Below are 21,614 nucleotides of genomic sequence, written 5' to 3'. Positions count from 1 at the left end.
ATAGTGTTTTGTATTAATTAAATTTATTTTTTTTGTTTACCCTTACCAAACTCGTGCGTAGAGTATTTAGTTCAGCATGTTTAAAAGTATATTAAACAATTCTTCATTATGGAAACTGATGTTTTTATTTCTATTTTCAGGAAGCCAAAGTGCAATTAGCTAAACAAGCTAAAGAGATTGAAGAGCAAAAAGAGAAAATTTCCAAACTGGATAAATGGCTCGAGGCTATCAATAATGGTCTAAAGGAGTCCACAATACAGTCTGAAGCTATCGTGGAGGAGAATATTGTTAGATACATTGAAATCTACGAACGGTACATAAGAGAGTATGAGGAATATGAGATTATATTAAAGTCTATAACTGTGATAAGTGAGGATGAATCTAGTCAGTCATTGAGAGTGAAATTGAATGCAATGCAGAAGGCGTTGGAAGAAACAAGACATCTAGTCATTATAGAAATAGAGAGGTTAAGACAAGTGCTGCTCCATATTAGGTCGGCACATGAAATCGCAGAGGATGATATCTCACAGACGGATAGGACGATCGACTCAACGTCAATGCCTGAGGAAGTGGTTTCACCAAGGGAAGTCGAAATTATTAAGGAAGTTAAAGAACCATCTGTCGAAGTTAGCATTAAGGAAACAACGGTAAAAGAAAGTATAGAAAAGGCAGAACCTGTGCAAGTCCAAATTGTAAAAGAAACTGTGGCTATTGAAACACAAACAGGTAAAAGCTTAATGTCAGAACCTCCGTCAGTGTCTGATAAATCTGTGATATGCCAACCAGATGTCATAGCCACTCATGATGTATCTATAACATGTGCTCCTCCAATGGAAGTAGAAGTACAGACTAGTGAACCATACTCTGAACCAAAAGAAATCCTTGAAAATATTCAAGTCCGACAAACTATCTCTGAAGGTGGTCATGAAACAATTGAAATTGCTAGCAGACCAGTTGTGAGGGACTATAAAGTTGATGAAAAGTCTCTTCTTGTCGATGCTAACTACAGAGATGATCAGTTTAGGAAAGATTCACAATTAAACATAACACACAGCATGCCTCAATCATTTGAGACAGTTATGGTAGAACCGGACGAGACAACCACGGAAGTTGTTGTTGATGCTGACGGCACAAGGAGGATTATCGTCAAGAAGGTCCGAAAAACATTGGTAACCAGACAACAGGTTCTTCAAAGTCAACAACATGAATCTCATATTCTATCAGGAGACATTCCTCTTGACCATGCTTTCTCTCAAATAGCTATTAGAGATGAAAAAGGCGGAACCTCAACCACTTTAGAAGAAGGTGGCATCCAGCATATTCGGTATCAAACATGTGAAGGTCAGATAATATCAAGCTTGCCAGGTGGCGATGTTTCTATACAAGAGTTTACATCTAAGCCTGATATGGTAATCACCATGCAAAAGGATATGAAACCAGAAGAGATCCTTCTTCTTGCTGAAGGCCAAGAATTGCCACAAGTTCAGACCTCTACGTCCAGTGTAACAGCTGTGGTTCAGCAAGTTACAAAGAGAATAGTTAAAACGCGCAGACGTATTATTCGCCGTGTTGTTATCATTGATGGCAAGGAACATGTGACTGAAGAAATTGTAGAAGAACCTGACGATGTTCAAGTGGTAGAAGAACAAATCCCAAGAATATCCATTAACGTGGGAGAGAGAGGTGATGTTCCACCAACAGTTGAAGAAGATGATGACCATGGTAAACATGATCGCCCTGCTTTACCTCCTGGAGGTGGTAGTGATTCATCGAAAGATCAAAAACCTGGAGATGATAAACCAGAAGATGACAAACCAACAGACGAAACTCCTGATGAAAAACCTAAGAGTGGTGACGAACAAACTAAAGATCAAAATGAACCTACTCAGTCTCCAGTGGAGCTTACACAAGCTCAACAACTAGAGAAAATGATGCAAGAGTTCATTCAGAAAGAGAGTGACGTTTACAAAAAATCTCAAACAATTACACGCACATCTCAAGAACGCGAGACTTCTCCTCATAAAACTGTAACAGTGTCAGAAACCTATGAAGTCGTACCCGGTGATGTGGAAATCCAAGAACCAGATGAAACTACATACATTGTTCAAGAACCACATGAAGGGCTGACGACGTTTGTAACTGAGGGAACGCAACACCAAACATTTGAATCTTCTTCAACAAATATTGCTACGGTAGTACAGAAGGTAACTAGAAAGATTACAAGAACAAGAAGACGCATCATTAAACATATACAAATTATTGATGGAAAGGAACACGTCACTGAAGAAGTTATTGAAGAACCTGACGACGTAGAAGTAATTGAGGAAGAACCTCACGTATCGCACAGTATACAAACAGAGGGCGTAAAGACAAAACGAATTAGAATTATCAAACAGGTGCAGATCATTGACGGTAAAGAACATGTTGTCGAACAAATTGTCGAAGAGCCAGACGATGAGTACCTTCCTGATTCCACCATGACCGCTGAGATTGATTTGAAACTAAGCAAACCAGATGTAATGGAAATCATTCAAGAGGACGTAAAGGATGATCTACCCATAATCACCAAATCAACAACAGTCACAGTGATTCCAGCTGAAAAAGACACTATTTCTTTATCACTGCCACAAAAGCCAGAAATCACACAAACTATTAAAGTAACCTCAGCAAGGGTTCCTGACACTTTACCGGGTGATCAAAAAGTATCGACAATAATCGTCAAAGAAACCAAAGTGACCCCTGAGCCTACAATAACATCTACAATTTCTGAGGAACCAGATGTTTTCAAAACTACTGAAGTGACTGATTTTACAACGGCAACATCTATCTCACAAAAAGAAACGAGCGTTAAGGATGTCACAAAAAGCCTGATTGGTAGTGAAATACATTACTCATCAAAATCGAGACCAAGTGAAACATCTGAGGGAACGCCAACTGAGGTTCCTCAAAAAGAAACTGAGACAGTTGTTAGCTCACCAGAACAAATACCTACTCCAGTACTTAAAATAGCTGACGTACCCAAAGATAAAAAGAATCAACCTGAAGAAGAAAGCAAACAAGCTGATGCAGCGATGCAAATGATTCAGGAAACTATTCAAACTACGGAACCTCATATAAGTGTTTCTGCCGTCACTACCAAAACAACGAAAACCAGCACTATCACTCAAGGTCACGACAAACTCATCATCACCGAAACAGAATCCTTACTGACTGAAACTCCTCATACAAATGGATTTAAAGATACTTCTGTTATTGACATCACAAAAAGTTTGATTGGAAGTGAAATCGATCATTCATTTATTTCTAAAATACCAGCATCGCCAACGAAAACGCAACAGAAACCAAAAGAAATAAAATCGGAAACTCCAGTCTCACTCACATCCGAGCCAGTGAAATCTGTAGAACGACCTACAAAGGACGATTCTTTAAAAGCTGATCTCCAGATGAAACCTATCGTTTTAAAGAGCGAAGACCCTAAGGTCAAAGAGGCTATAATTGCTCCATTTGAACAAATAACGGAAACAGTTGAAACACCTAAAGATGCAACTAAAGACCCGATTTCAGAAAAGGAAAACCTTGCTACCCGTGTCTCACCCGCAAAGGTAGATGAAGTTAAATTTACTGCTTCAGACGAAGCTGGTCATGCAACAGATAGTAAGGAGGTGGTAGAAATTAAAACAGCTACAATCGTTAAAGAAACAGTAGAATTAGAACCTCAAACTACCCTAATAACTGAAGAAATGCCGGAGCCTAAACCAGAAGTCGCTCAAGCTTTGGAAGTTACAAGCGTTACTCCGGCTAGCCCAACAACTGTAGCTCCCACAGGTTCTGATCTATTAGATCTTACCAAAAGTTTCATTGGTACCGAGATTGATCACACCGTTGTCTCTAAAATACCAATTGTGCCCATTAAGAAACAAGAACTTGTTGGATCCCCAGAAAAGACGCCTGATGTTACCGAAAAGCCAGATCATATTGAAATTACACAGACTAAAACTCGTGAACCGGAAACTCTTTCTGAAACAAAGAGTACTGAATTAAACAAAGTTATTCCCTCTGAACTTCCAAAAACGAAGCAAGCTAAAGAATTGACTGTCTCAGATAAACCAGAACCAGTTTTTGGTGATGACACTCCTCAATCTATTCATAAAGAAGTTACTACGGTAACAACACATATTGACAGCGATATTATGCAAAAGCCCGATGAGAAGTCGACAGTTTATATTTCTATAAAGGAACAAAAAATAACGGGTGTAAAAGGTGATGAACATGACATCGCTGAACCTGAAACATCTGAAAAACTGGCAATTGAAGAGGTTAAAGACGCAGAACAGCCAGCAGCCCCTATTTCAGAAGACAAACCTATTAGCGGTGAGGACCACTTTTTATATAGCACAAGTGTGAAACAACCACAAATAGGTGTTATTGAACTTACGAAGGAGTTAATCATTAAAGAAGGCTCTGAAAAATATGAACAACTACCGACATCTGAATCTGAAACTTTTGCGACTGAAGCCAAAAAGATTACAAGTGAAGTAACTACTGAAAAGGCACCAATACAATCGACGGTCGAAGTAGAACCACTAAAAATCGGAACAGTTATTTCGGAATCTGACATAACAAAAACACCTGAGTCACCTGAAATGTCCTACATAAGACAGTTCGAACCCCAAGTTCAAGGGTCTTCAGACAGCGTCAATAAACTTCTAATGGCATTTGATAAACCTGAAAAACAAGATGTTCCCTCACAAACGACAGACTTTGTTGGGCCCATGGAACCTACTTCTAAGAAATCAGATAGTAAGTATGATGTGTCTATGTTATTACAATCAGAAAGAATTGATACTGATCTGCGAAGTTACAAACCTGAGACGCAAACTTCTCAGTCTGACAAACTTGAGCAATCGGTTGATATTTCCTTGTCATTGACAAAAACTAGGGAGCCTAAAAAGGTGGAGCCTAAAGTACAATTTGACTTAAAGGTTGAACATTTTGAGGCAGAACCTATAGTTGTCAAGAAAGACATAGAAGTTGTTTTGCCGAGTGAAGTCAATATAACTAAAGAAATCAGTAAAGCTCCGATTGTGGAAGCGGTTCTAGAGGAGACAAAACCAGAAATAACACCACCTGAATCAGTTAAAGAAAAGAAAAGCAAGAAGAAGAAGAAGCATAAGGGCAGTTCTTCGGCCAGTGAGTCTATCGAAACTGATAAAAGTATTGCTGACACTGATAGCTCTTCACTTAGTCACTACGTGGAGCTCCCAACTTCACCTAAACACGAGTCGCCTAAACCGACAGAAGAGATACTAGAACCAACAGTTTCGCAAGAAAGTCCCGCGGAACCTATCCTCGAAGAAAAGAAAGAAATAAAGTCTCCAGAACCAATGGTTTCTGAAACTGTATCCGAGGAGCCTGTCATAGAAGTTGTGAAATCTGCTACACCTGAAAAAGTTGAAACGCCGCAACAAGAGGCTATTTCAGAGCCAGAAGTACAAGTTATGCAAGCCATAGAACCAGAAATTGAAGATTCCTACGTTGAGTCCGAATCTCTCACTCTCTCAGAGGAACAAGGGTACGAGGCTGAAGATTTATCTTTAGGACCTGTGCCATCACCAGGTAAGAAAAAACAAAAGAAACGCCGACCTCACGCCGTCAGCGAGGAGACGACGTATCCCAAGATGGCTACTACTGAAACTGAAGATACAACAGTGACAACACCAATAGAAATGCTGGAAACTACTAATAAAGGAAAATCCAAAAAGCGAAAGAAGAAGGTTCTAGTCGAAACGGCCCAGTCGCCGTCAGAACCTGAGGTTGAACCAAAAGCCATTGAGGAACCTGAAGTCAAACCTGAAAGCCCAAAAATTGGAACTGAAGTGGTGGCTTCTTCACCGAGAGAAGAATCGTATCATACTATTAGTGAGACTTCTAATATCACTACGGTCAAAATTGTAGAAGAGTGTGTACAAAGTAGTCCAGAGACTGCAAAACATGAAGTGGGAACTATACTTACATTCCCAGTACCAGTTGTTGAGGAAATCGCTACACAAGAATATTCGATTCAGACATCGCCAGAGGAAACAGAACCAATTGAAGAAATATCAAGACCTGAGACATCTGACATTGAATTACAAACTACACCCACATCTGTAAGTGAAGTAATTACGCAAACAACACCAGTCGAAGACAAAGAAGCTCACACGCAAACTATTGAAGAAGTTACAACTGTTGTGGAGAAAATCATGTCAGACACGGAGATACAAACAAGCAGATCAGAGACTCCTGAGAAAATCGTTCAACTTGAAGCTACAACTCAGGTCATACCACATGACATAAGTACTCCTGAAGAGAAGTTCTCTCAGACTTCACCAGTCGTTGAAGAACCGGTTGTTATTGAACAAAAATCAATAACACCTGAAGTTGTAACAGAATCTAGAGAAATGCAGACCTCTCCGTTACCTGAAGTACAAAAAGATGAAAAGAGTACTGAAATTCTTGTGGAAACAACTGAAACCGATATTCAAACTGTTAACCAAGAGATTTCGGAGCAAGGGACGTCAACTACCCCTGTGAAAGAAAAAGAAATGGCGGAGATCAGCATGCAAACACCTGAAGTACCCCTGGTGAGTACTTTTACTCAGTCAGACACACCAGAACCCGAGCCAGTCAAAGAGGTAGAACCCGAGGATCCCAGTCTTCCCTCACTACCATTACTTGAAATCAAGAAAGAAGTTATTACGGTTGACAGTACTCAGCAAACAACTCCAAGGGAAGAAGTTCAAGTACCTGCATTGGAACTTAAAGAAACCGTAACAGTTGATAGTTCTCAGCAAACTACACCACGGGAACCTGAACCAGAGCCGGTAGCAGAGGAAGTGAAAGCACCATCACCAATTGTGAAACAAGCGCCACCATCGCCGCCGGAGCCTGAACCAGAGGTTAAAGTTGAACAAGTCGTCGAACCTATTAAACAGGAGATCATCACGGTAGACAGTTCACAACAGACTTCTCCAAGAGAACCCATTGTGGAATCCGCTCCTGTACCTGTGCCAGAACCTGTAGCTGTACCGATACTCGATGTAGTCAGAAAAGAACTCGTTACAATTGACAGTACTCAACAAACATCCCCGAGAGATTATTCCGAAGAATCCATTTCGACATCAACCGATGAACCGTACGAAGTGCATCTTAGAGCTCAAATTTCTATCCCACAAGCTACTACAGACTTCATTGAGAGTGAACGTTCATTCGAAGAACCTCCTCAATCCATTTTAGGTGATAAATATAAACAAAAGAAACGAAAATCGAAAAAGAAAACAGAATCGCCTCTTTTGCAATCTCCTGAGAGTTTATCAGATCCTATTAACACCGAACTTTCTCAATCAGTTACGCCGTCTAGTGAAGACTTCTCTTTAAAAGATGCTTCTTCAATAGATGAGGGTATTTCCCAGTTGGCTAGCCCAATGATGTCTAAGCAAACTCATCACAAACTAACTTATTCTGACGTAGTACAACGATCCAAATCTAAATCGCCATCGCCTAGTAAGAGCATCATACCACAAAAATCAGAAAAGGCTAGACTACTAGATGCCCTTGAAAAACGAACACAATCAGTATCAGAGCCACAAAAGAATATTCCTGATGACTCAATGACAGTTGCTCTATTGGAGCCATCAGTTGAAAATTCCTATAATCTTGTCGTCAACAAAGAATTGGATGAAGTTAAGAATGCCATCGAAACAAACGACCCAACTAGAACAGAAAGGAGTGTGATCATTGTCATAGAAACTATTTCTGTTTGGTTAGAGGAAATACAATACAAGATTCAAAGACAAACAGTAAGTGGCGTCAGTACGACAGAAGACACAGAGCGTCTAAACTCACTTAAAAACCATGTGCAGAATCTTAAACACATCATTGAAGTAACTGAAGTGAACGAAGAAATAATTACTTTGATCGAAACATTAACGCGTCAAGTGAATGCAGTTAATACTTTGAGTAGTCAAAGCTCGGTCAAAGTAGAAGAAGTCGAGAAAGAATGGATCAAGTTCTTAGAAGACACTGAAATATTAAGTGATTCTGTTGAAACTGTCAAGAACACATTAGATGATATAATTCTATCAGAAATGCCAACCCAACAGAAGTTAGAAAAGCTGGATAAAATTGAAACCACCAACTTGGAGAACGTCGAAAGTATCAGAAAAATGTTTAAGAGGTGTCGCAGTCTCATCGAAGCCAATCCTAAGCGAGAGTGTCCAACAAAACTTTACAACGCTGATGACGACACGAAACAAGTAGACAACGCGATAACAACAGAAAGAGATAGACTTCTTCAACTGGCTTCATTAGCTGAAGAATATGAACAAACACTACAAGACTTTGGTCAAATAACTGATGTAGCTGAAGCTCTGCTTGATGGAAAGATAATTGTATCAGACTTAGATCATCTACATGAAGAAATACAAAAACACAGAACATTCTTCGTCAACCTTAGCCACTGCCGAGCCATTCTAGAATCATTAGAAGATAACCTAGATAGTGAAACAAGGGCTAAGTATTCATCCCTCCATAATTCACTACATGACAGAGCTACAGTTATAATTGACAGGGCAGCGAGCCGAGCACAACAAATGACCTTAGCCGCCTCGAGATGGACACTTCTTCAGCATGGCATGAAAGAGGAGTTGCAGTGGCTTGTAGTAGCTCAACAAAGAGTACCAGACCTGAGCAATGTCACTTCACGAGATCATGAACAATACATTAATTTATATCAGTCTATCAGCTTAGATGTATCTCACCACTACGCTAAAATGCTACGTCTATTGTCTATTACTGAGAGCTTACAAAACTTAATCGTGTGCTCTGGTTTGGAGACGGAATGTTCAGTAGCACTGGACACACTGTTGAAATTGCAAGAAGACGTCGATTCTAGGCTCACAAGACTGACTGCATTCAAAGAAAACTGGGTTACTTACGACCTCCTTATTGACAAAATTGAAGGATGGATGAAGATTGCTAACAGGGAGCTTGAATTCATTACTCCAGAAAACATTACAACTACTGGCAATCTCAGAAGATTCTGGGAACTGAAGGCACAGCATGAAGTGCATAACAACTTGAAAACGGATTCAGGAGTACAATTTGAGAAAGCTCTAGAGATCCTTCCAGTATCTGATGAAATGGTGCAGCGACAGTTCTTCTCAAAGATCGAAGACAAATGGAGTGATTTAGCCTCTAAGATTGACAATATTCATTCAACAGCCATACAGAATATTTCTGATCGCGACGTATCGTCAGGAGAAAAGCTTAACATTCTGGAAGAAGAACTAAGAGAACTTCGCGCCTCTTTGGAAAGTCTCAAAGGTGTCATTAAGAGCGATGACGAACTCAATTTATACATTGAGCGACTTCAAGTGATGACTGGTCGTATCGATAGGATTCAGAACGAATTAGGAAGATTGAGTCTGTTGCCAACTGCCGAATCCGAGCGCCTCGGTGCTTTATTGAATCAATCTGGCATACTCGATGACCAGATATCCGAAGAGCTTGAACGTAGCATGCTCTTGAAGGAGAAGATAGTACAGGTGCAGGCTGGTATCTTGAGATGCCAGAAGAGTCAACGAAGAGCTCGCTTAACTTTAGAAGAATGTGAAGCTGCTGAACGGCTGGGCAGCGACGTCGTGGAGCGAGCTTCGGAGAACTGCGACAAACTGATTGAGGAACTGGCGCTGCAGTGGCGAGATATCCTCGCTCTGCGGCAAGACCTGCACACACTACCTATTAGTCTGCGTGTTGTCGTGTCGCCTACTGGTGTGGAGAGAGACATTTCAGCTTTACAGGTACGTTATTCACTTATAGCATTTTTTTAAGTATTGGTTGCCAAAACCTAATTCTATATTAATAATAAACTTTCACTTGTAGGAGACTCACGCGGAACTAGAAGCTGCATGCAGTGATCTCAGCAGTCGTCTTCGGGCTAAACTTCAGCTATGGAGGCGGTTCGAGCGTCAGCTGGAACTGGTGCAAGGGGCAGTGCGCGAGGCCGACTACCTGGTAGAATTGCTCACGGTCCAGGGACAAGTGGACTATGATAGGCTGTTGAAGGCTACTGAGAAACTTGAGGTAAGGGATTATTTTTACTAGATATTTTAACTTTAAATTGCAGTATTTATATCATCTTGACCGTAGACTAATAACTGATTTATTAGTGACAAAAAAAAAATATAAACATTTATGTCACTAGTCGACGGGTCATGATCTCGTGCACTAAAAAGGTTTTACATATTGGTAAAAACATTTTTAAAGTGGTCTTTACTACACAGCATGACTTTTTCTCAAATGATGTCCTGATTTTAATGAATTACCCTTTCTTCAGACCTTGAGCGAATCGCTCTCGCGTCGCAGCGGGGAGCTGGTGGGCGAGCTGTCAGCCGCGGCCGCTCCGCTGGAAGCCTCCACCGAGCCATCCGTGGCAGCCAGCCTCCGGCGGGAGCTTGACGACGCCGCTGCTGCCTACGAACACACTTGCACCAATCTCAATCAGCTGTGCGAGAAGTAAGTTACACGAATACCTACTTTATCAACTTTCAAGTCTAGACGTTACGGCTATTTTTGATTTTTTTACGGCGTCCTTTGTTTTTAGTTACATTTGTATAATGTTTTTGTGACGAGACTATATCTTCCACATAAGAATAATTTAAACAATTTCATAAAACATCCTGAATTTCTGTGATAGTCATTCAGTTTGGGGTCCTTATACTCCTTGCACATTCATTATTAAGTACTTATTACTAACAAGATGTGTTTCACAGGTACGCCGCAGCGGTAGAGCTTTGGAAGCGTTACCGCGAGGCGGCGGCGGCAGTGCGCGCCTTCGCCGACTTCCAGGAGGCGCACCTCCACGCGCTGCGGCCTGGGGACGCGCCGCAGACTGCACAGGTACCTACACTTAGCATATAGATATAATACAAGAGCACATATCGTAACGAAGTGTCATACTACTACTAGTTACGTTAAACCCAGGTCAGATTTGTCAAGGAGTAAGGGAACTTGATTAGAATTATTTTTTACTTTACTGAAATTATTTGTTTGTGTATCTCTCTTAAATACATGGCAGAGTTTGGATAATACTAGTGTAAGGACATATTTCTTTTTTCAACGAGTTCTTTCCTTTTTAGTATGCGTGTACGGGTTCAATGTAAGGTTAAACAGGTAGTCGCATTGGTTCCAAAATTGATTTACTTAATATAAAAATGTTAATTAAGTTTACTCTAACTAAATTAATTTGCAAAAATAGATGCCTGAGTAAATACTTTCACATACCGAACGTATTTACCTCACACATAACACGAAGATCAATAAAGTCCGCAAACAAGCGTCGAACTCACGGCCGTCGGTCACGCGAACTGACCGCACCTAGACATAATGGATTAGGTTCGAAGTTCGCGAATAACGTATTTGTAGATAATAAAATATGATTATCGGGCGTGCTCAAATACGACGGTTAAAACAGTCGGCATTTGTCTTTATTTTTTTACATGTGAAATGTAGAGACGAATTGCAAAGTCCTGCTAATATTATAAACGTGAAAGTTTGTATGCTATCTATGAATGTTTGCTACTCTTTCACGCAAAAACCACTGAACGGATTCAGATGAAACTTAATATACAGAAAATTTAACTAGGATAATGGAAATGAAACAACCTTTACGGATTTTATCGCGATTTAATTTTAGATTTTAGTTTCTGACGTTTCGACACCTTTGCAGGTATCATGGTCACGGGCAGTCGGTCTCCCTAAAAATAAACTGCGATAAAATCCGGCAAAGCAGTTTTATTTCAATGTCTAACATTCGCGTAAACCTAAGAAACCACTAGGCGCTAATATCATATTAACGTATTACGTAGCAAGTAATAGTCATATTTAATAAACCTCTATAATTATTCAGTAGGTATGTTGAGTATGCAATTAGCGAGTGGGCGCGGTGGACTTGCCTGCTTTTTGTTTGTATAGGTCTTTGCTCTCGGAATAATACATTGCCCCGAAATGTTTTTATGTACCACAACTATACTTTTAGCATTGGAGCTAAATATTTGTATGCAAATTTAATACATAGGGATTACTTTGTTAATATAATATAGGGATTACTTTGTTATATATATATATTTGACCAATTTCAAATATAAACTATTGATCCAAAATTGCTGATGTTTAGGAGATCAAATTATAGCTAGTTCACGGTAAATGACAAAAAGTCGATAAAATCTGAAGTTCTGACGTAACATCCAAAAATACAGACGAATTGAGAAACTCCTCCTTTTCGAAGTCGGTTAAAAATAATAAAAAATGCTCTTAGAATAGTAGGTACTAAAATGTCTCGTTGCTAAAATTAAAATCTTTTTTAATTGGCAGAAGCGAATTATTTTCGCGTTGTAAAAAGCTAAAAGAAAGAAAGTCATGCAAATATCAATTCGCATGGTCCACAAAATTATTTGTTCCGTCTAAATGTTTACTATTAATATAACTGCACAAGAATCTTAAATCCGTGTCAAATTGATTTCAAATATTATGATGACTAAATATCATTTACGAACGGCCGCAATAATCGATATTATAAAATCTGCACGGTACAGCACTATTCGGTTGCACCATTTAATGTTTAATCGCTCGTTAAATCAGCGAATTGTGAAATAGCGAGAAAAAATTAACAAATTAAATATTAAATAAATCCTAGCGTAAATAAATTAAAAAGAATGATAAAAAATATTAGTAAACATTTTTCGAACAGAACTTGTGATTAAAGTAATGGTGAGTTAAAACTGATTGACAAAGTTTTTGACCTCATTCTTCAGAGCAATGTAAATAATCCTCAAGTCTTGTGCCAGAACTCAGTTTAAAAGACCACGTTTTAATAATCCATGTAAACTGAAATTAAAAAAAATCGAAATCATTGCTCATATTACAAAAGATATAAAACTGTGACTGTGACGTTTCTGGTGCTGTGTCATGTTATAAGGTGCTAATATTAGGATGTACTTTTAAATTCTGATCCCAAGAAGAAGCTACACCATCTGTAGTGTCTTAATATTAACCTGGAAAACATCGCCCAACAAACGGGGCATAGTCAGCCACTGTCACAATAAGCTTCGTTTAACCGGTAACTGTAGTTCGGACAGCCTGTCTAACGCATATACGGCGGCTGCCAAAGACGGCGTGTTGTGAACCACGCATGATGTCATGCGCTGGCGCAGTTGACATTGACTGCCCAACTGTGATACTCGTACATCCATGTTTTGTAAGTGCTGTGAAGTGAGTGCCGTTATTTCTTTGTTTTATTAGTTTTTTCGGTTAAATATTTTTGGCAAAAATAATAAAATTTTAGATTTATTTTTGTGTTTCCCACCAAAATCATTACAAAGACAAACAGAAGTATTCAAAACAAAATAATTATCGTTCCAAATGAATCCTGGGAAGATATCGGTCGCTACGAGAACGTCTGACATCTTCCTTTTGTACTGTTATATCGTAGTCAGTGTCTGACAAACTGTAGTTCACACGTTTGTTTACGTACTGCCTTCCGGGTTTCGGAAGACTGAACGAAACGCACTCATGTAATTTAATCCGTACCGAAAACTGAGTTTGTTTGTAAGTCGGTTTTTTAAGGTATCTCATAGCGTGATAATGACAATTAATATTTTCCAAGATGATGTACGATCGTAAAATGTTTGGCACGATTTATTTATCTTTAGACCATAGGTATGTACGGAACTCTCTTCTGTTGCGAGTCCAACTCGCAATTGACCTATACTTGGTTTTATACATATGTTAGCTCAATTTGGATGTTGGTTGACGCAGAACATTTCGGACCAAACCGCCAAAAAAAAATAGTATAAATGATGAAATATTTTTTCAGGTCAAATATGCATTTTATAACGTACAGACCAACAGTAATATCTGCTGCAATGGTATGAAAGGTAACTTTCTTCCAAAAACACTTTCTTATAATCTCAAAAGAGATTTAAATTTCCAAGTCATTCGTGCAACGATTAAGTTCAACATTACATTTTGGCGTAAACTTTAAATCCGCCTTTTATGTCTTGGTTCAAGTGAGTAAGCGTAAGAATGTTTTCGAGTTAACAAACGGTGTTTGAACCGCTAACATTGCGTGAACCGTTAACGGTCAAAACGCGTATTTTTGAAGAATTTCACAAATGATAGAAGAACGAGTTCTACGTGAACTCGATGTTTTTATAGCAGTTTAAAAACTATAGTTCAATAACACATGTTTTAATAAACACACATCCCTATAACTATGCCTCTAGGGCAGCATCAATTACTATCTTTACGTTTTGTATTCTAATAATAAACAGTATGATTAACGAGTAAAATAACGGTCGCGTGACAAAAACAAATCCAATGTCAACTAATTTATTAAGAACACTTCGAAGTTAAACTAAATATCTGAAACTTTTTAACAAGTTCTAATAGAAATACTCCAGCCCTCGAACAGTTATTTAACTTTCTCCACATCGCGTAAAACGCGCCAAAATTCAAGCTTATCAACTGAAAACGTGGTTTCGGAATCCAGTTATTATAATGTGGCGCCTTGTAATGCAAAAACGTATGATAAGCCAATTTAATAAAGTGAAACTTTGTGAACGTCATAATAAAATCGCGCTGATAACGTGTGTGATAATACGAGCAGCCAACCGCGAGCCAGTCGCCCAGCGGACGTCCACGCCGAAGGACGTCTGCGTAACACTCGCGCAAAACAAACGAAACACGAAACATAACTCGAATAATCGAAAACCCAAAAATCCGAAGTGTCAAAATCGATAACCTCCAAGGTCACGCATTCGTCGAGTGAAACAATGCTAAAGTTGTTGACTGTGCATAATTTCATTTGATCATTAGGCGATAAAAGCACCAACTGCATACAATGTCGACCTTGGAACGCGGCCGTGACTCCATTGTGAGCGATGTTCCAAATTTGTGAAATTTGAATTCCGCATTCAAAATCAAATTGAATTTAAGTGATAGCCGACGCTAATACATTTCTAATGAAGAATGTCGTATGTTTATTTAAAAAATAAACGTTAACGAGCAAAATAGAGGTAGAATTATAAGTGATTACAATAAGTACATATTTATTTAAAAAAAAAAAAGGGTAGAACTACCCCCAAACAAAAAAAAACATCATTAATAATCAATTTTAATCGGCGGAGCCGGTAAACATTTTAATTATTTTATCCGTTCATCGTTAGCGCGTTAACAATAATGAATAATTAACGAAACGAAGCGTATTTAACCGTGCAGTGTTGTGTAAATCATTCATTGGTGCCATGTTAGTGTCAAAAGTGCGATATTAATGTGTTTTTATAGTGGAGTGATAAGAGATATGTGTCAGGGGACCGCAGTGTGATTTATCTGTCAATATGTCACTTCAGGAGGTGAGAATAAGATTAATATAATCTGTTCACGGTACTTGATTTATTTACATATATTTGCATACCCTCGAAAGTGGTTACTTTTATTTAGTGCATTTGGATTGAATGAGTAACGAGTTAAATTAAAGTTTTAGCGATAAATGTATTTCGGTCAGTGGGTAATCTTCGGGCGTATTTAGGAGCTAGGGTATATGCTTTAGGGCTCTATAAGACGAAAATAAAAATATTTCAAGGTATTTCCAGCTTGCATTCAAAGGACTTTTTAAATCTGAGGCATTCTTTGCTAATTCCTCTAGTTCTCATCTGAAGGGATAATTTAGTTCCCGATAAATTTTTGGTGGTCTGATTAGAAACAGAAAGTAATCGAGGTCACGAAAACGATGCATCCTAGGACCATGCTTCTCAAGAGTTTAAAAGAGTCCTATATATGTGACAAACGTGATAATCGAAAAGTTATATTCCGAAACAAGTAACAATATCCTACAAACTAGCTAGCTTGTTATAATGAAATGCTATAGCAAAAGCACTGGCGTCATACAGTCTAGTCTGATAATAAATTATGCACTAATACAGCCAGTCCATATTCAGTTTATTAGTTATTAAATACAAAGTTCATTTTAATCTGAGTAACAGCCTAACAGCGCAATGTGACATCATCCCGACTAGGGAATAGGTGCAGTCGATACTAAAATATATTTATTTATATTATTAATAATATTTACCGTTATATTTCCTTGTTGTTTTAATAGTTATATTTATGTTGTTTTAGTTTTAATATCAAGAACGTTAAAATACTAAGTTTTCTCGAAAGTATTCGTGTACGTTACTCATGCGTTCTTTACGTTTTGCGTGCATATAAATACATTTCTAAACAATCTTATAATCGAAAAGACATCTGATACTTCAAATAGAACCCAGTGTGTATCAGTATGGTCAATTCACGTCCCTTTTGCCGCTTTAGGATTAATGAAAGACTAAGTTATTAAGGACTTCAGTTGTGTCCGAAACTAGTCGGCCTATCCCAATAAATACACGTGATTGAATATACAAATATGTTTACAAATTCGCAAGTCCATAATAACCCTAGTATCAACGGATATGTTACTGAAAGAGGAAACGTTTTGTAGAACGGTTTATCCGGTACTAGTTGAGCTCAATTTAGGAGTATTCGCATTATACTTACCGTATGTTAAAGGGTCATAGATGTTAGATAAATATATGATCTATATATGGAAGTACTCTAATTTTCTAATTGAATCACGTATAATTTAAAAGAAAAAAGTCAAAAAAAGTTTTGGGTATATCTGCTCTCAAAGAAGGTACAAAGTTTATCAGTCTTTTTATATTATAAACCACCTACTTACCACCTACTACCGGTAGTACGCGATTGAAAATCCTTTCATTTAGAAACTACAATTTCATTATTTTCTTCTATAATTTTGCTCACATAAAGTAGAAATTACGACGTAAATAACGCTTACATTGTGACGTCATCGTAACTTAATATAATTACATTATCAAGAAGAAAAACTTCTATCTTCAAGTTAACTGGGTTAAGGATGTAAATAGTGCATAAAAAGTGACAGGTCTATGACCTAACATCCACGACTGTGACAAACGATTATCATACTTAATTAATTACGTTACGGTCTATTTTCTGTTATCTCCAATAGTTCCTATCTATTCTCGTAATGAAGGGTATAAGGGCTTGCGAAAATTGAAACTTTTACTATTTTGCTTAGGAAATAAAGCAACGTAGATCGCCTAAATTTAGTTCCTAAATATTAATACTTTATAGTCTAAAAATTACATTTATGCATCTCCAAAATCTTGTAAATAATACATAATTCTTTTTATCGAAATCATACTAAGAATGAATTATGGTTTCTGTTTTAAAACAGTTGAAATAAATACAACCTTATTTTCAGCAGATACTTCCAAAAGAGTTTTGTAAATAATTTGAAACAATTAGACCAAGTTTGGTTAATTTGTCAGTCAGTGACACTTAAGGTCGTTGGTTCGGTTTTGTAGACAAAATTCAATTTTTGCAGTAATGATACCATGTTATGTTAGGTGGAAACCCAGTAACGATGTTTTTGAATAAAAACTTTTTAGGAAAACACATGAAAATATAATTTGATGATGATATTAAGGAATAAACAATACGGTGAATAGTCATGTATATATCTTGTTGTAACTTTAAAGCTGATATGATTTAAATTGCTGCGGGTAAATAATTTTATGAAACATGAAATTATGCGTTTGAATTATCATTAAAATATCAGATTGAATATTGTAGTATTAATATGGGGATCTAAGGTTTTCCTGTGCGGCTATTAAACCATCATTAAGAAACTATTAATCAATTTTAATAAGCCTACGCTCCTTACTAAGAAATGCTCCGAAATACAATTAAACTATTCGAAATTAACTTTCAAAGTCAAACAAATAAAAGATAATTAAAAACAAACATTAGTAGCGATGCCATTGCGATTATCGCGGTTAACTTGTCAAGGGCAAACTCTCCTAGTTCTGTGGTACACAGACTTAGGAACCCGTAGACGCGGCTCTTGAAACTTACGTAATTCTAGAATAATCTATCTATATATACCTTTTTTAAGAAAAAAATTGCTTCAATTGCGGAAACGAGACAGCGCATTACACGATGACGATCTATCTCTTTCCAGCGACTACAGCTGTCTTTAGAAGGTGGTATTAGGCCTTCTAGTGATGCAATTGTTTCGGTTCAATGGTCATTGTTAAAATCATTGTGGATACCGATTTATGTTGCAGCGATTGAATAACATTCAAACCTTGTTTTTTTCATAAAGTTGTTGTTGTTTGTAAATATGTATGTATATTGCAGGGCAGTTGTTCAAATATAAACAAATGAAGTATTAAATGCTGTTAGAACAAAATTAATTGAAACATGTGTTTTAATGTTATAATATTTTGATACGCTAATCAATTAAAAATGTAATCTTCTAACCCGATAAGATAGCTCAGCTAATTAACATTAGTACGTATAAGTATTCTGTTAGGGAAAGAGCGAACACCACCATTTACTGTAACTTGCTAATTCTGCGATCTGTCTGTTTGTCTGTGCTGAATCTGGGTCGATTCCTCCATTTTGAATCGTTAGCACAATTAGATATATTTTCGTAGTTTTAGGGCCTTCGAACGTTTTGCAATAGCACTGATAATAAATGTCAAGAACAAACAGGTTTACTTTAATTTTAGTATGTAAATAACTAGCAGTAATTGTTCGAAACACTCCTATTTATAATTATTGTCTTATGACTCCAATAAAATTGTTCTGAAAAGGGTATGACCATTCTTGCTACACTCATACGTATGTAAAGAAACATTTATATAAATAGATTTAAATATAAACATGATGTTACTTCATCCGTATTTAGCAACAGATATATTCTTCATCCTACGCGATGCATTGAATCGGGCTCAGCACGAACTTCGCCGAAACATCGTGTAACTAACTACACGATGATGACCGATGACGCAAGTGCGAAAAAGATCGCATCGACATTGGCAACATAGGTATGCGTTCTAGTTTTAAATTTATAAATACACTGGAATCTTCTGAAGGTTGACTATAATCTGAAGTCAATGAAAACAAATGAACAACGATTTGTTTAATCATTTTATCGATATCAGAGATCTTTAGTTGTCTCAGTCTAGTTCCTTATTTAAAACGAGATACCGTCCTTCTTAGATCGGTTCTAATAGAATTAATCACCGTTTAATTAATTAAACGGTCGTCACTAGTTCCTGGAGTTGTAGGCAGTGGGCCAGCGGAGCACACCTGCGCGATCTTTTCAACTTTTTACATGTAATTGGTATCGATAAGCGTGCCAACAAGATCTGTCACTATCATGAGGTCTACTCTTTCAATGAGAGAGGGACAGCACACTACAAGGCGTAGAGAGGTCTCTCTCTTCCACAACTACAATGATATTACTGTAAGGGTTGGTGGTAGGCTCTCGGTGCCTTCTAAGATCTCTCTTGCCTTATCGGGACGCGTGAGCGATCAATATGTTAGCCTTAATGTGTGCACATAAACTTTATTACTACTCGCTTTACAAGTTTTCTTTAAAATGTTTATATTGGTAAAAAGACGACGACCGGATTAAATGCGCACGTATTTTGAAACAAATGACAAAAAAATTCGGTCGAAACGAGTATACACCGAAATGTGTATCACAATGTTTCTTTCGTGTTATGAAAAAAAAATCGTGCCATCGTCAAAAACTGACAATATTTGTTGAAGAATAATGACAGTTAAAAGTGTAAAGTCTTTTCATATTCAGCCAGTATAGGTCTTTGCAAACCTCGAAAAAAATGAAGATAACACTTGCCCAAATTTAGGATTCCAAATTCAAAACACTCTCTCCAACCAGTCATATCACTCTGCCAATTCCATTAAAAAGTTCGCACGTGTCCCAAACTCCTTTTAATTCTTGATAAGAGTTCAGTTTAAATGTATTTATCAGCATGCATATAAATGCAACATTAGTTAAATTAAAACGTGTTTGCATAACCAGTTATAAGTATGCCATCATCGTTCAGTTAATTAAACTGCTGTTTTGTCGGATTTCCGTCAGACGAGGATTAAGGAAATATACATGATGTAATGTGTAAAAACTGAACGTTAAATATACTGCGGTTAACATAACGTGTTGTACATTTTTCCTTGTTGCATGACCGTATCCGAAACTTCCACGGGACTTGATAAAAAATTCAATAAATGAAAACAAATGTCTGTTTCCAGTGGGCACATAGTTCTTAAATTTATTTTGCGATGCAAAACTAACTATGATATATAAATATACTATATAATTTAAAACTAGAATTTAAACATTATAAAATATACTCAGGTTAAGCTTTTCATACCCACGTTTTCAACGACAAAGTTACCCTGAACCTTCGCCAGCACTACACCGTTTCTTAAATATTATTATAAATGAAGAAGAAACATCGCTTATATGGATTATATTTTGGATATTTTCCGCGTAGCAACTATAAAATGAAACCAAAGAAACAAAAGCGAAATCTCCATAGTGCAGTTACTCTGTCTATAATTCCTTTCGTCTATGGTACATGGAACGTCTTAATTGCGGTCGGGTGCGATACGGCGCCCTTGCTGTAAGTTCGCTCGGCCTACCGCACGCCGCGCCCAATCAATCAATATCACTTAGGTAGAAGCTTCAATTAAAAGTTTTATACTATGTTCTGTTTAGACGTAGAAGGTAAAATCACCAGTTTTTTAAAGATTTTTGCCGGTAATGAGTTATGGTGGCAATTATTAAGTTGCCGTATAATATGATCCTCACTTCCTAATTTCGTATTTTTTATCTAGCCTACTGTATCCCACTTATGGGCAATGGCCTCATCCAAATTCTTCCGCGATTTTCCTGGCCCACGCGGATTTCGTCTAGGAACATCATCGGCCTAACCTAGCCTAGATAGACATTCAAGAAGTACACATAAGTTTAATACTCCCAGATCGACTAAGTCTTTAAAATTACGCAAACCAATGATAGCCAAAAACGTGATTTAAAAATAAAATATCATATCTGATTTATGCACTACACTCTCATTTTTATAGCAAGAAAATAAAGATAAGCATAATCAATACATTAGCTTCAAACGTTTTTAAACTATTACGATTGCATGTGTCTGGACTGTTTCAACTCTGGCCACCATTAGGCGAATTGGATGCAAAAGGTTCTTAAAAATATAACGTGATACTCTTTCAGTAATATATGGCGCTGTTAGTCATTATAATGACTAATATCAATGATTAAAGTGGATCTAAATTAAGGAACTCCGCACGGTTTGGGAATGTGCAAATGTTTTATAAGTCGCCCCTTCGAAATGGAAGTAATTCAGTAAAGTGAGTCATGTTAACTGATACTGTTACTCACGTAAAACGATGACGTTGGCTGATCGAGTTCTTTTTTTTATTGAGTCCTTCTTTTTGTACGAGTTACATTTTTGATGCAAGGATCTCATCTCGCGTCCGAGATTCCCTGAAACTGCTTTGTAGAAGCATAAACCGAAAATATTCTCAAAGAAAAGAAAAAGGTTTTATAAAGCATCAGTTAAATTCACTGGATATGAATGTCTATTAAACGTAAACTTGTAAAA

At 37.4% G+C, this 21,614-nt stretch overlaps 1 protein-coding gene across 4 annotated transcripts in view; it reads left to right on the top strand.

The window, feature by feature from the left end:
* LOC113497210 (nesprin-1-like) overlaps positions 1-21,614 on the top strand; it is a 180,878-nt gene that overhangs the window by 142,496 nt on the left and 16,768 nt on the right. For all 4 annotated transcript variants that reach the window (XM_026876639.1, XM_026876640.1, XM_026876638.1 and 1 more), the window contains 4 exons: positions 141-9,839; positions 9,922-10,122; positions 10,376-10,554; positions 10,812-10,938. In XM_026876639.1, coding sequence (XP_026732440.1) covers positions 141-9,839; positions 9,922-10,122; positions 10,376-10,554; positions 10,812-10,938 — 10,206 coding nt within the window. The remainder of the gene's footprint in view (positions 1-140; positions 9,840-9,921; positions 10,123-10,375; positions 10,555-10,811; positions 10,939-21,614) is intronic.

The sequence above is a fragment of the Trichoplusia ni genome, chromosome 9, assembly GCF_003590095.1.
Source record: "Trichoplusia ni isolate ovarian cell line Hi5 chromosome 9, tn1, whole genome shotgun sequence".
NCBI classification, from domain to species: domain Eukaryota; kingdom Metazoa; phylum Arthropoda; class Insecta; order Lepidoptera; family Noctuidae; genus Trichoplusia; species Trichoplusia ni.
This window is presented reverse-complemented; position numbering and strand designations above follow the sequence as displayed.